Source organism: Acanthopagrus latus, chromosome 7 (genome assembly GCF_904848185.1).
Source record: "Acanthopagrus latus isolate v.2019 chromosome 7, fAcaLat1.1, whole genome shotgun sequence".
Lineage (NCBI taxonomy): Eukaryota > Metazoa > Chordata > Actinopteri > Spariformes > Sparidae > Acanthopagrus > Acanthopagrus latus.
This window is the reverse complement of record NC_051045.1, coordinates 17,728,430-17,740,878: the sequence shown is the minus strand read 5'-3', so window position 1 is coordinate 17,740,878 and position 12,449 is coordinate 17,728,430. Positions and strand designations below refer to the sequence as shown.

Sequence of the window (12,449 nt, the reverse complement as noted above, 5' to 3'; positions counted from 1 at the left end):
GATGTGCAAACCATATGCTCTGACTGAAATTAAAACAAAAAAGAAACAGTGAAACATGAAAGGGATTTTTAACTTTGTAAAGACAGTTAACAGTCGGTACAGATAGGGTAATGACCGACAGAGGCCACATGAAAGAGCCGGGGATGTTGGCGTGCTTTTTGCACCACTTATTCCATTTCCTGCTCATAAGTTCACTGAGCAGATGGGGACCAAAGGCACAAGGAAGTTTAGATTTTCTGCCCCACAGCCCATTGTATATGATGCATGTAACTGCGTAACACTGCGCTGTTATCATTTACAGACGCTTTGGTGCATACCAGGAGGTCACAATAACAGAGGTGAAAAAAAAACGGGGGGGGGGGGAGTACGAGGGGACAAAATTGAAACATCTTCAGCCATTTTAGTCAAAAAGATCTGCGTCATATCTGCAATTCTTTATGGAATACAGTTAACAATTTCATTTTCAAAGATGGTGATTAACTATACTTGCAAAAATGACTGTCCCAAACTTCTCTTTCTGGCTAATTTTTCATTGCTCTGTGGCAGTTTATGGTCACATTCTGTCCTCATGATGAACTATGACAGAAAAAAACAAACAATAAAAAGCTAAGAAAACAAAAAACTACAGAAAAAAAATGCTACTACCGCAAAAATGTGTAAGAGTGGTTAATTTGAGCATCTGCAGACAGGCTGCCGACCCAACTCAGGGTTTGTTGAAAACACATTCAACAGTGCCCTCTCTTGCTGGCTCACTGTACTGCAGTAAAGTGGCAACACAACAGCTCAAGTAAGGTTGAGAGTCAGAAAATGAATTTATGTTTTAAACAGAAGAAGAAAAAAGAATGCATTTGTTCAGCCTCAGTCTCTGCCTTACAAGCATAAAACTCTTAGAAGTCTCAAATTCATCACTGACAAGCAGACAGTCACTGAAACTCAGGTTTCCCTGGATGGTGGCATCGGCGGTAACAACTGCAGGGTCTTCTCTACGTCAGCCTGTTGTGCCGCTCGGATGGAGACGTGTTTATTTAACGCCTGCCTCGTCTGTGTCTGGATAATGTCCGCCCCGAGGCACCGGCTGGCAGAGGTCTGGCTGTATTTCTGCTTGTATAATCAACCTTCACAGCGCTGACTGCCCACAGCATCACCTTTAAAGACTGCAAACAGACATAGATGCAACACGTGACACCAAGAGAAGTGAATTTTTTTGTCAGCTTTCTATTCGCCCCACATCCACTTCAGTCCCTTCAGCTCATCTTTATCTGCTGTGTTGAATTGTTGATACTCTTGTACTCTTGTGTCAGGTGGGTCCTTTCTGGGGAAACCTCGCTCTGAGGAAGCATCTGCGGTTTCATTTAGAAAATCAGAAAAGCTTGTGTCAGTTGCATTAATGGAAGTAATGTTGGAAGACAAATTTCCACTTGGACTCTTTGACGTCTCATCACTGTGGAGATCAAAACTGTATGTCTCCATTTGTGTGTGAGATGATTTAGTTGTGGAAAACTCTGCAGTCCTCTCTTTGAGCAGAGCCATGTCGTTTAGTTTCCCTGCGGGTGCCGTGGCGCGGTCCAACATCGGCTGTTCTGTAGTTAGATTCTCGTGGTTAGAGTTGAGCGTGGACAGGACTGTGGTGTTTGGACCAGGAGCAGATGTGATGTGTGGCGCAGCAGGCCTGACTGTGGAGGTACGAATGCATGATTTTAGTGAAGGTGAAATTACTAGTACTATTGTGTTTAAAAGCCGTAAGATGGGGCACTGTTTAGATTAGGTGGTGGAGCGGGCGTCCCATGTACAGAGGCTTTGTCCTTGATGGGGCAGCTGTGGCGGTTGGAGTCCCAGCCTGGGGTCCTTTGCTGCATGTCACTCCCACACTCTCTAATCCTGTTTGCTGTCATCTCTTGAGCTGTACCATCAATAATGCCATATAAAGGCCAAAAAAAATACTTAAAAAAAAAAGGTATGCGACTGATGGACCTTTTATGGGTTTTGGCAACAGGTGAGTGCAAATTAGGTCTAGGGCTCAATATGGTAAAAAAAAAAAAAAAAGGTAATATTTCGATTATTTTGATAAATATTCCAAGGCAATATCTTTCAAGATTCCTGGGGATCACAATGTGTCTTAAAAGTAATCATTAAATGTATTAAAAACTCACAATACACATGTTCAATATGCTATTAGTAATACTAATATAGTCTTATCAATGTTAATAGTTATCTTATTGGGACTTAGTTATGAAGGCCTTATAATCTTTTAATTAACACTTATTACCTGGACCTTGATAAGGTGTAACATATGATCAGACCAAGACAAACACTCAACATCTGTGCTTTAAGAGAACGTTTGATTGGTGTGACTAACTAACTAACTTTAACACATGTCTGTACGAGCTGACTTTGTGTCACCACAACTAGCTTGGAAGCCAGTCCTGATCCAGTATCTAACTTACATACATACTTACAAGTGAAATGTGGAAACCTCCAGTGCACAGACACTGAGAATGGGCTATACAGGGAAGTAGGAGATATCTCATGTCCAGCAGTTATAGTTATGAATTATATGTATATTTTGTAGATAATAAAGTAGTAGCAGAAGGTTGTTGAAGTCCTTATTAACGATTCTACAGAAATACATGCCAATGAGACATTATATTAAATGCAGCACAAAAGAAAAACAAAAAAAGAAGAAAGGTTACAAAAAGTATGAGAAAAATACAAATATAATGATAAAAATGTGTACATATATGATTATGTTATCATTTTATTTTAGTGTTATTTCCTCTTGTGAGTCACTTTTGTGACTCACAAGAGGAACTTTTATCTCACTTTAAATTGTCTGAGAGGTGCCACATAAAGTTAAATGATTGGTTGACTGAGCAACAAACAGAAGTGCCCAGTGTGACTACAGTAAAAGCCTTTCAATGGCTAGTGGTCAAAATATCCTCCAATAATTAATCACCACTTTAGTTTTACTGTGTTCATCAGCAGCACACTCACCTGTGCATGGCAGTGTGTTCTCCATGGTCCAGTGCATTTTGTGATTTGTCTCTTTGAAGGTGAGCACAACATCCACCCTGTAGAACGGCTGCAGGAGTTGTTTGCTGTCTGCGCAGGCCTGTAAAACAAACCCGGCTTAGACGTCTGACGCTGTAATGACTCCTTATAGGAAGAGTAAGCCAGTACATACATTTACTGTAAGACCTGTTGTTTCAGCACTAACCTTGTTCTGGAGTATCTGGGCTGTGGGGATGATCAGTGTCACAAACTCACTGGTCTCGTGCACGGTGAGGTCATCTGTCTGTTTCACTGACACGTTACTGACTGTCAGTGCGTTGCTGTTGTGGCTGCCTCGTTTGGTCAGACCCATGTGTCGTTTGAAAATGTGTAGCACTGTCTCCTCTGCTGTGGACGTGCTCACTGAAATTACATTGGGGATTAAATGTGTTAACAGTTGTGAGAACGTAACCAAGTACACTTACTTACAATGTTGATGATTTTTGATGAAGTGGTCTTTATTTGACAAATCAGGTTATTTGCTACTTTTCAGATTAGATTAGATGTTCTGTATTGCCCATAAATTCAGGTCAGCACAATACTAATAGATACAACTATAAATAACACGACCATAAATGATTAGGTTAAGTGTTTATATCATAAAACATTTGACCATCGTGTAAGATACGTTTTTCATCTTAAGTGCATAATAAACAATCTAATGACCCTAACAAGGCTTTGCTCTCTCTTTGGGTCCAGTAGCTGCTGACATCATAATTCATTGTTAATAAATGCATAATTTGCTATGTATAAACAAAAAATGTTAATCAGAAGAGAAATATCTCCACTGACTGAAATTATAGTCTAAACAAACTAAATAAACAAACTCTCTTTGTTTTCTTGACTAAATAAGATGAATATAAAAACCTTCCTGTTTCTATTTGGCGGACCCTGCCACGAGCTCTCTAGCTTCAAGCCTTATTTATTTTTTGTTGAGTTTGAAGTGCCCCTTTAAAGTAATGTAACTTGATTACTATTGGATTACCTCAATAGCAAACATATGCAAATGAGTAAGAATACATATATATATATATATATATATATATATATATATAGCTATTTATTTATGAACCATTATTATCGTTATCAAAGTAATCGCTTCTTGCCACCCACCTTTTGGACATGTGGCTTCCATACTGTAGGCATACTGACCGCTGACCAGCTTCAAGGCCAAGAATTCCCCTTCAGATTCCATCACCTGCATCAACCAGACATTGAGTATTAGCTGTAACGCTCCTGTTGGCCACTAGGTGGCAGTGTGCTGTGTGAGCTGGGAGGCCTCTTACTTTGACGGGGCTCAAGACCTCTCTCCTCCTGCCTTGAACTGTGATGTCTGGTCCCCTCATGGCAGTGTTCATCTGGATCAGGCTGGCATCCTCCAGAGCTACAATGAGCTGATCGCTCAGAGACAGAGACCACTGCAACTGTAACACACAACCAAACGTGCACCATCAGACAGATTCACCTCGTCTGGTTCTATGTCTTGGCCAAACACATGTACACAGATATTGGTTTAGATTTAAAGTGCAATCATATTTTGAGGGGTTGACTTTAGGAGTGATTTCCACTAGTACCTCGTTGTCCCAGCTGTCACAGGGAACTGGTCTGGTCACCTACAGATGAACACAAATCTTATCAGAATAAGCAAAATACTTGGCTAAAAAAGAGAATAAAACATCTACAGTGCACATGACGAAGTGACGAACCTGGATATAGTCTGGGTCACACTGGATCTGCTCTCTGCTGAGCAGCACAGGAACCATGGGACACGTCATCAATAAACTGCGAGGTCTGCCTCCAAATCGGTTAATCCTCCTCACCAGATTCAGTGTCAGGACATGGTAGCCATGCTGAACAATCAATGTACAACCAGAGGATTATCACCACCAAGCTCAGCTACAAAAGTCAATATGTATGGATATTTCTTGAGTGATGTACCTGTTGCTTAACAAAACATCCAGTGTAGCTGACTCTAAAAATAAAGTTCTCGTCGGGGTCTTTGTGCAGTGAGAATCCACAGGGAGTCAGTTGGAGGTTTAGGTGATCCAGAGATGCAAGGTTGGCTTTTAAAAAGCAAAAGGTGAATTCAGAAGACACATACTTACATATTTAATCTCAATATTGTTTCTCTTTTGTGTCATGAATAATTACCTTGGATCTGCAAGGCCCCAGACAGCCAGATTCCCAACCCTTCAATCATCGCACTATGGATCCACATCTCCATGTACTCAGTAAAACATGTCACATCTCCCTCTGAAAATGCAAACTTATTCTCAAATCTTGTGACTCTTCCCTTAACAATTGCATGCCATTACAAAAGAAAGATTTACCTGACAATTTTGCAGTTGGGGTATCAATCCATTCTTGTTTCTGAATGGAAAACACATCCCTTAAGACTAAACCCTGTAAAACGCTGTAGAATAGAGATAGAATTGAGCTTATATTTTGAAGAAAGTATTATTCAACCTTTGTACAACATCATGGTACTCACATAGTTTTAAGTAGGATGCCAAATCTTATCTGGTCCATGCCAATGCCGCTGATGAAAACACCCACGAGCAGTCGAACCCCAGCCTATTTGTAGATGAGTGGGCAGATGTCAAGGGGGAGGGGAAATAAAACAGGTGCGTTTGCTTTGACATGTGAAAGGCAAGTGACAAAAAAGTCACAAAGAATGGTCACTGTCTCCAGCATGTGTGAAAAACAGGTTAAAATCAGTTGTAGAGTGACCCCAATTGTTAAGATGGTGTGTTATGGATGAAAAACTAAGTGAATGAATAAAGAAGCTGTTCTCAGAGGAAAATAAGGTCCCAAGGACAATGTTTGAAGTTAGGAAGGTGGTGGAGTCCGCCACATATGAGCGAGTGACAAAGTATGAAATTGTGTTCTCTGTTAAGTTCAGTTTGTTTATTCAGTCATGAAAACAAATGAGTTCATCAATTTTGTTTGGGCACAAAACCAGGTTATCTCTAAGCAATAATACATTTTAATCTTGTAAAGGCAGGAAAGTTTATGTGGGACACAAGTCACTGCTAATATGCAAAACATTGTTCTAAGCTTTAACTATCTTTGGCTACACAGACTGGCCTGTTAATACTGGTGGGTCAGCTTTGACACTTTTACAAAGACGATTTTAAACCTTTTACACATATCACCATCATATTGCATCATATATCCTATGGTATTTTGTCTGGACATGTAAAACATGTTTGAATCAAAAAGCCAAAAAGGTCAATTAAAACATATTTTTTTCACATGACACGTGATTGCAACGCGTTAAATACATGATATTTTGAAATAGAATTTCTCAGTGCGCACCTTTTGTTTTGGGCTTTTAAGGTGATTCTTCATGCTTTGAATTCAAAGGGTGAATCACAAGCTTTTAACTTTGCCTCGGACAAGTTACAAACGCGGCAAGGTCAATATTCTTCACCACGTAATGTTTAAATGAAGTAAATAACGATTTAAAACGACAGCTGGTAATCTGAAGTCAAACTTTTCACTGAATGTTGTTATTTTTAACTTTGGCATCCCTACAAAAATGAACAGTGTGCCCTCCCAACCAGATGATGTCATCTCTCCAAGATCCGCAGCCATTTTGTTAGCTAGCCTGAGGTTACAGAGGTTAGCTGCGTACCGCTGCAAGTAGTCACTGTGAGCTGACCATTTCGTACTTTAATTTCATCGAATAAGATACCTTGTCGATGTTGTCATTTGCGAGCAGTTTTTGCACACACGCACGTAGACAAAAGGGAGACTCGTGCTTTTGTTGACAGTAAACGCAGCGGGAAACTGGATGGTCATTCATTTTTCAAGCGGTCTGGAGTTTGCTAGCTTGTTAGCTAGCTAGCTGGCTAACTTGTTTACTCGTGCTGCCCGCGTAGAAGAACAGTCAACTTCTAGTATTAATGGCCACGAGCTATTAAATGTTATAGAATTGTGGAGCGAGCGTTAGCCCTTCACAAAGTGTGTCTATTTGCGTTTGACTGCTATTGCATTTCAGTTGCGTCACTAAGCTAACAGAAGTAAACTTCGGCAGAGATCGACGCTGCGAACCCGTGTGTATCACAAAGGTGTTTAGTGGGAACTTGAGCTCCATCAGCTGATTCCACTTGGCCCAGAGCTCAGCCATTCGGACACCATGTCGGAGTTGTATATTCGTGTGGCTGAGGATGAAAACGAGGAGCCCATGGAGATCCCATCGGAGGACGACGGCACTGTTTTGCTGTCATCAGTAGCGGCTCAGTTTCCAGGGGCGTGCGGGCTGCGGTACAGGAACCCGGAGTCCCAGTGCATGAGGGGGGTCCGGCTTCTGGAGGGGGTCCTGCATGCTCCCGAGAACGACTGGGGAAACTTGGTCTATGTCGTCAATTACCCCAAAGGTGAGACAGGTGACTGTGTCGTTTAGGTTTCCCTCTTATCTTCACTGTGTGTTGTATGATCAAAAGTGTGTGGTAAACCATGTAATGCTAATGCTACCTAATACACAAGCCCTACAGAAACTACACCCGACCTACATCAATGTTGTTATAATGTGAGTGTTTTTTTTTTTCTTTGTTTTGCCTTTAGGTGTTGATTCAGCCTATTATTCTGTCATTATGTTCCTCCTGCAGAACATAGGAGTGTTTCTAATAGCACACTACTCAAAACTAGTCATGAATATTGGGATATTTTCATGTTTGCTCTCTGACACATCATTTTTATTTTGTGTTCTGTGAATGTTATTTATCCCTAAAAACAATGCAACACATTTCCTGTCACTATTCACCCATGCACATGCATATATGCACCCATATCCCAATATCCCAAACTAATTTTTAGTACTTGGAAGTGTTAAGCTCACTGTTACTATCAGTGTGTTCAAATTTATTTAGAACATCTCTGTGTGGTGTAAAGCAATTCAGTAGAGCCACAAACTACTACAACTAGAGATTATTGTCTTTCTGAAGATTATTTTTTTGATTGATAACTTGATCTGTCGAATGTCAGAAGATTGTGGAAAAATATCCTTCCCAGTTTCTCAAAGTCCAAGGAGGATAAATGTCCTTGTTCTGAGTCCAAAACAGGAAGAATTTGTAGTTTAACATGATATAAAACAGAAGCAGGACGTCTTCATATATGAGCGGCCAGAAACAGTAATTTCTGAAATATTTTTTGTGGGAAATTACTTTACAATTAATTGATTATCAAATTAGTTACTTTTCTGACGATCAACTAAATAATAACACAGCTAATTGTTGCTGCCATACTCCTTACTAAGTTTCTTGTTGTATTGGGCTGCCATCATTTTACTAGCTGTACAAACAAATTGGCAACAGAATCTGGCCCCATAGTTCAAACTTAGAAGGTTTAATGCTCCATCATGCAGTGATTTTTTGACATTTACCATAGAGTCTTCCTTGTGGTGACAGTAAAGGCCCTCTGCTGTTTTAATCTGACAATGCCCCTGTGTGCAAGTCGGTTTCTGCAAAAAGAAATGTTTTTTTAGTTTGGTATGAAAGATCTCGACTGGTCTGAACAGAGCCTTGACTCAGATACTTTCGGGATGAGCAAAGCTTTATCCTCCAACATCACATGCTATCTTCTCTGATGGTCTGGTGCCTGGATGAGAGCAAATCCCTGCAGCCAGGCTCCAAAACTTTATAGAAAACTTTAACAGCAGAGTAGGAAGCTGTTATAGCCGCGTAGTAATGCACATGATTTTGGAGGGAGACAACCTGATGTGATTTTAATGTTGTGTTCACATACTTTTGACAATTTATTGAATCATCACCAACAGACCCTAAGGAGTTCAGAGGGTCTGTGTTCATGTGTGCCTCTTTTCCTGATGTAACTAAATTCTATTTATTCCTCATAGATAACAAAAGGAAGATGGAGGAAATAGACGCTGCCTCAGCCGTGAAAATAAAAAGGGGCTTTCAGAAGACATCAGATCTCATTGTCCTCGGGCTGCCATGGAAAACAACAGAACAAGACCTTAAAGATTATTTCACTACATTTGGGGAAGTCATCATGGTGCAGGTAGTAACCTCTTGTCTGACTCTGAATATTTCTTTGTTAGGCTTAGAGTGTAAATAAGGATTTCTTGTTATGTTTCTGGTTTAGTTGAATGTATTGTTCATACATTTCATCTGTGTCCACTCCAGGTCAAGAGAGATGCAAAGACTGGCAACTCAAAAGGCTTTGGGTTTGTCCGGTTCACAGACTATGAGACGCAAACCAAAGTGATCGCTCAGAGACACATGATAGATGGACGATGGTGTGACTGCAAACTTCCCAACTCAAAGGTATTTTGGGCTGGGGTTGAACAATTAATTGTAAAATTGTCAAACTCACAATTTATCATTTATTTTATTTTATTCAATTCACAAGTGAAATATCAAAATCGAAGGTAAAATGTGTTACAGCATACTATTATGAATGAAGAATTGTTCTGACATTTTTTGCTTGGTCTAGATCATTAAAACTCTTTTTTTATTGACAAAAGAAAAAAAAACTTAAATTTATGTCACAAATGTTGTTGTGAAGTTGGATAACTGTGTCTGAATGAATCAGAAACATTACTGAAACCTCATGTAGGTTGTCTCATTTATTGCTGTGCCTCTTTGTCCCCTCAGGCGTGTCCTGATGAGCCCATGCGGAGCCGTAAAATCTTTGTTGGCCGCTGCACAGAGGACATGACAACTGATGAACTGAGGCAGTACTTCATGCAGTATGGCGAAGTCACTGATGTCTTTATCCCAAAACCTTTCCGAGCGTTTGCTTTTGTCACATTTGCTGATGACCAGGTGAGAGTCACCATCAGTAGTTTATTATTGATAATGTGACAGTGACTGTAGTGATAATCTCCTCACTTCTTTTTCAGGTTGCCCAGGCCCTGTGTGGAGAGGACTTGATCATCAAGGGCGTCAGTGTGCACATCTCCAATGCTGAGCCCAAACACAATAATAGTAGGCAAATGATGGATCGAGGGCGGTTTGGGGCTGGTGGGTTCAGTCAGGGATATGGCAGTAATCGCGGTGGGCTAGGCAGTGGTAGCGGTGGGGTTAACTTTGGGGCTCTCGGCCTTAACCCGGCAATGGTGGCTGCTGCCCAGGCAGCACTGCAGAGCAGTTGGGGAATGATGGGCATGCTGGCTAACCAGCAGGGCCTGACCACGACGGCAGGCACAGCCACCACGACCCGAGACCAGACCTATAGCTCTGCCAGCACCAGTTACAGCAGCCCCAGTTCAGCTAGCCTCGGCTGGGCTGCAGGCACTAATACCGCCTCCAGTAGCGGCTTCAGCTCTGGCTTTGGCAACTCTATGGAGTCTAAATCTTCTAGTTGGGGAATGTAGATAGCTTTGAGTTGACCTTTTTTTGTTGTTGTTGTTGCTATTAGGTTAATCTGGTAAGTATACCTATGGGGGAACTGCTTATATCTTACGTTCCTATTATTTAAAGATACACTGCCTTTTATTTTGTTAAAGAGAAAATTTATACTTGCGTGTGACTGATTATGTAGTCATGCATTGAATGGGTGAAAAGTTTGTAAGTGGAAACTGCCACACTCCCTTGTTTTGGTTTTGAGAAAATGTTACACTGTGCATGCAAGATAAGTATTTATAAACATGCACGAGTATGTCGAGAGCCCCTTCAGCCACCTGTAAACTGGGCTTGATATAAGTATAGTATATGTGTATGCAGTTGATTGCATCTTTTTGTTTGTTTTTTGTTTGACGTCTTTTGGAAACGCCTTCATGAAAATCTCTTCTGCAGTTCACCAACTCTTTCCCCAATTCCCGGGAGGAAGCGCCTCATTGGCAGCAATGTTCGCCAGATCTCAGTATCAATTCCCCTCTTCCCATGTGTAAATGCTTTGTCATCAAAGAACACAGCTTCACTCTTCATATACTGTGTTAGACGGTGGGTGTTGTCTTTTTTTCCTCTCCCCTTTTTTTATGGATATAAAAATCGTGTCTGCTCTTGTTCGTTTTTTCGAGATCAATGAGTGGGATTGATGTTGGACCGAGTGAGAGTGAGCGAACGGGAGAGCAAGAAAGCACGTGTGAGAAGGACTGACTGTGCACATTTCTTTAAAACAGACAAATGCCTGCAAGAGTTGAGAAGAACTTGGCTTTTGTGCGAGTGTGAGAGGAAGAAGCAAGTACGAGTGTGTTCCTAATGGCCATCACAAGGACTCTTAATTGCGTCTCGAGATCCCTATGGTCTCTGCTTTCACTCATCGTTTTCTATCAACTTTAATTCTTTAAAAACACAGTGAAATGTCAAGTGCTATGAGTATTTGTATTCTTTCGTAGCTTCTTCTTGCTGTCTGATTTGATGTGAGTGCTTTGATGTGTCTGACTGTGCTTTATTTTTTCTCCTTGTTATCACCCTCTGTGTGTGAAAATGTGACTTTGTGCTGAGGTCTGTCTGGGGGAAAACACTGAAAGTGTGTTGAAGTTTGGAAGTGAGCTCAGAGGTTGAAAGTTTGTGTTTGAAGTGGTTATGAATGCATTTTCTATGTTTTGTGAATCAAAGGGAAGTCTGAAATAAAACTGAATTTGACTAGGTATGATACACTCTTGACAGTGAATTTATTTTTGTCTTTACATTAATTGAACTGCCAACACTTTAATTCACATGTATAGGGACTTCGGACACGGACAGCCCAGGTTTTCGTCTGAACCCAGGTTGGAGTCAGTTACGGAGAAGCTGAAGACTTTGTTGGTGGGCCGGCACAAACCACAAACCAACAATGGAATTGCTGCGCGACTGCCTTAAATCCTGAAAAGGATCTTCGTCACTTCACTAGCAAGGAACCTCGGACCATCCCGTATTGAAATTTAGCGGACCGTACTAAATTGGGCTGAGGTATTTATTCATACCTACAAATGTCACAAATAGGACCAAAGTCTCACCTGCAGTTAGACACTGATCATACTTCTTAACAAAAAAAAACAACTTGTGAAACAGCCTGCCTTAAATCTGAAACATGCATTTTTGTCAGTAACTGCTATATATATTTTGTCCTCCATAAGTCAATGGAAGTATTCACTGGTCGGTTTCTTTTTAATGTGATCCATCAACTAGAATCAATAAGGCAGTGTGTGTTCTTGTAATTTTGTTTACTTTGACTGTAAAGTGGTTGGAATGTATAAGCTGAGTGGTTTTCAAAGGGACTTCAACGACTGAACATGCCAGCAGGAATTCACTTTTCTGTATTGAAATATTTTAGTATTGCAGTGTAAAATAAAAGTTTTGAGTTTTTCATCACCTGTTGTCTCTCTATGTAGATGAAATGTAGATATTGTAGTATTTTTCTAACTGGGCTCCACTTTTAGCTGTTATTACAGTTTTACAGGCCTACAGTATTGTAATTTAAATCTGATTTGGACTCTCGTCTAAAATGTGCAG

At 40.6% G+C, this 12,449-nt stretch overlaps 2 protein-coding genes across 6 annotated transcripts; one reads left to right on the top strand and one right to left on the bottom strand.

Annotated features, from left to right (window-relative positions):
• Positions 1-502: 502 nt before the first annotated feature.
• On the bottom strand, positions 503-6,567 carry c7h1orf127 (chromosome 7 C1orf127 homolog). The gene is made up of 12 exons (XM_037104812.1): positions 6,367-6,567; positions 5,540-5,622; positions 5,379-5,461; positions 5,200-5,301; positions 4,987-5,111; positions 4,755-4,898; positions 4,623-4,661; positions 4,335-4,472; positions 4,162-4,246; positions 3,215-3,411; positions 2,992-3,109; positions 503-1,673 (listed from the first exon to the last, which is right to left on the bottom strand). Exons 1-12 carry the CDS (start codon positions 6,397-6,399, stop codon positions 1,216-1,218), a joined length of 1,605 nt encoding a protein of 534 aa, XP_036960707.1. The 5' UTR covers positions 6,400-6,567; the 3' UTR covers positions 503-1,215.
• A 73-nt stretch (positions 6,568-6,640) lies between these two features.
• tardbpl (TAR DNA binding protein, like) lies at positions 6,641-12,308 on the top strand. Of its 5 annotated transcripts, none has more exons than XR_005076168.1 (7): positions 6,644-7,430; positions 8,906-9,069; positions 9,195-9,335; positions 9,666-9,836; positions 9,914-10,034; positions 10,809-10,955; positions 11,684-12,308. XR_005076168.1 is itself a non-coding variant. In XM_037104815.1 (6 exons), exons 1-6 carry the CDS (start codon positions 7,190-7,192, stop codon positions 10,901-10,903), a joined length of 933 nt encoding a protein of 310 aa, XP_036960710.1. In that variant the 5' UTR covers positions 6,644-7,189; the 3' UTR covers positions 10,904-11,612. The 5 variants fall into 5 exon arrangements, 2 of the variants coding, with proteins under 2 accessions (XP_036960709.1, XP_036960710.1); XR_005076169.1 differs by lacking the exon at positions 11,684-12,308 and adding an exon at positions 11,135-11,612; XR_005076170.1 differs by having other exon boundaries at positions 6,646-7,430; positions 9,914-9,998.
• The last annotated feature ends 141 nt before the right edge of the window (positions 12,309-12,449 follow it).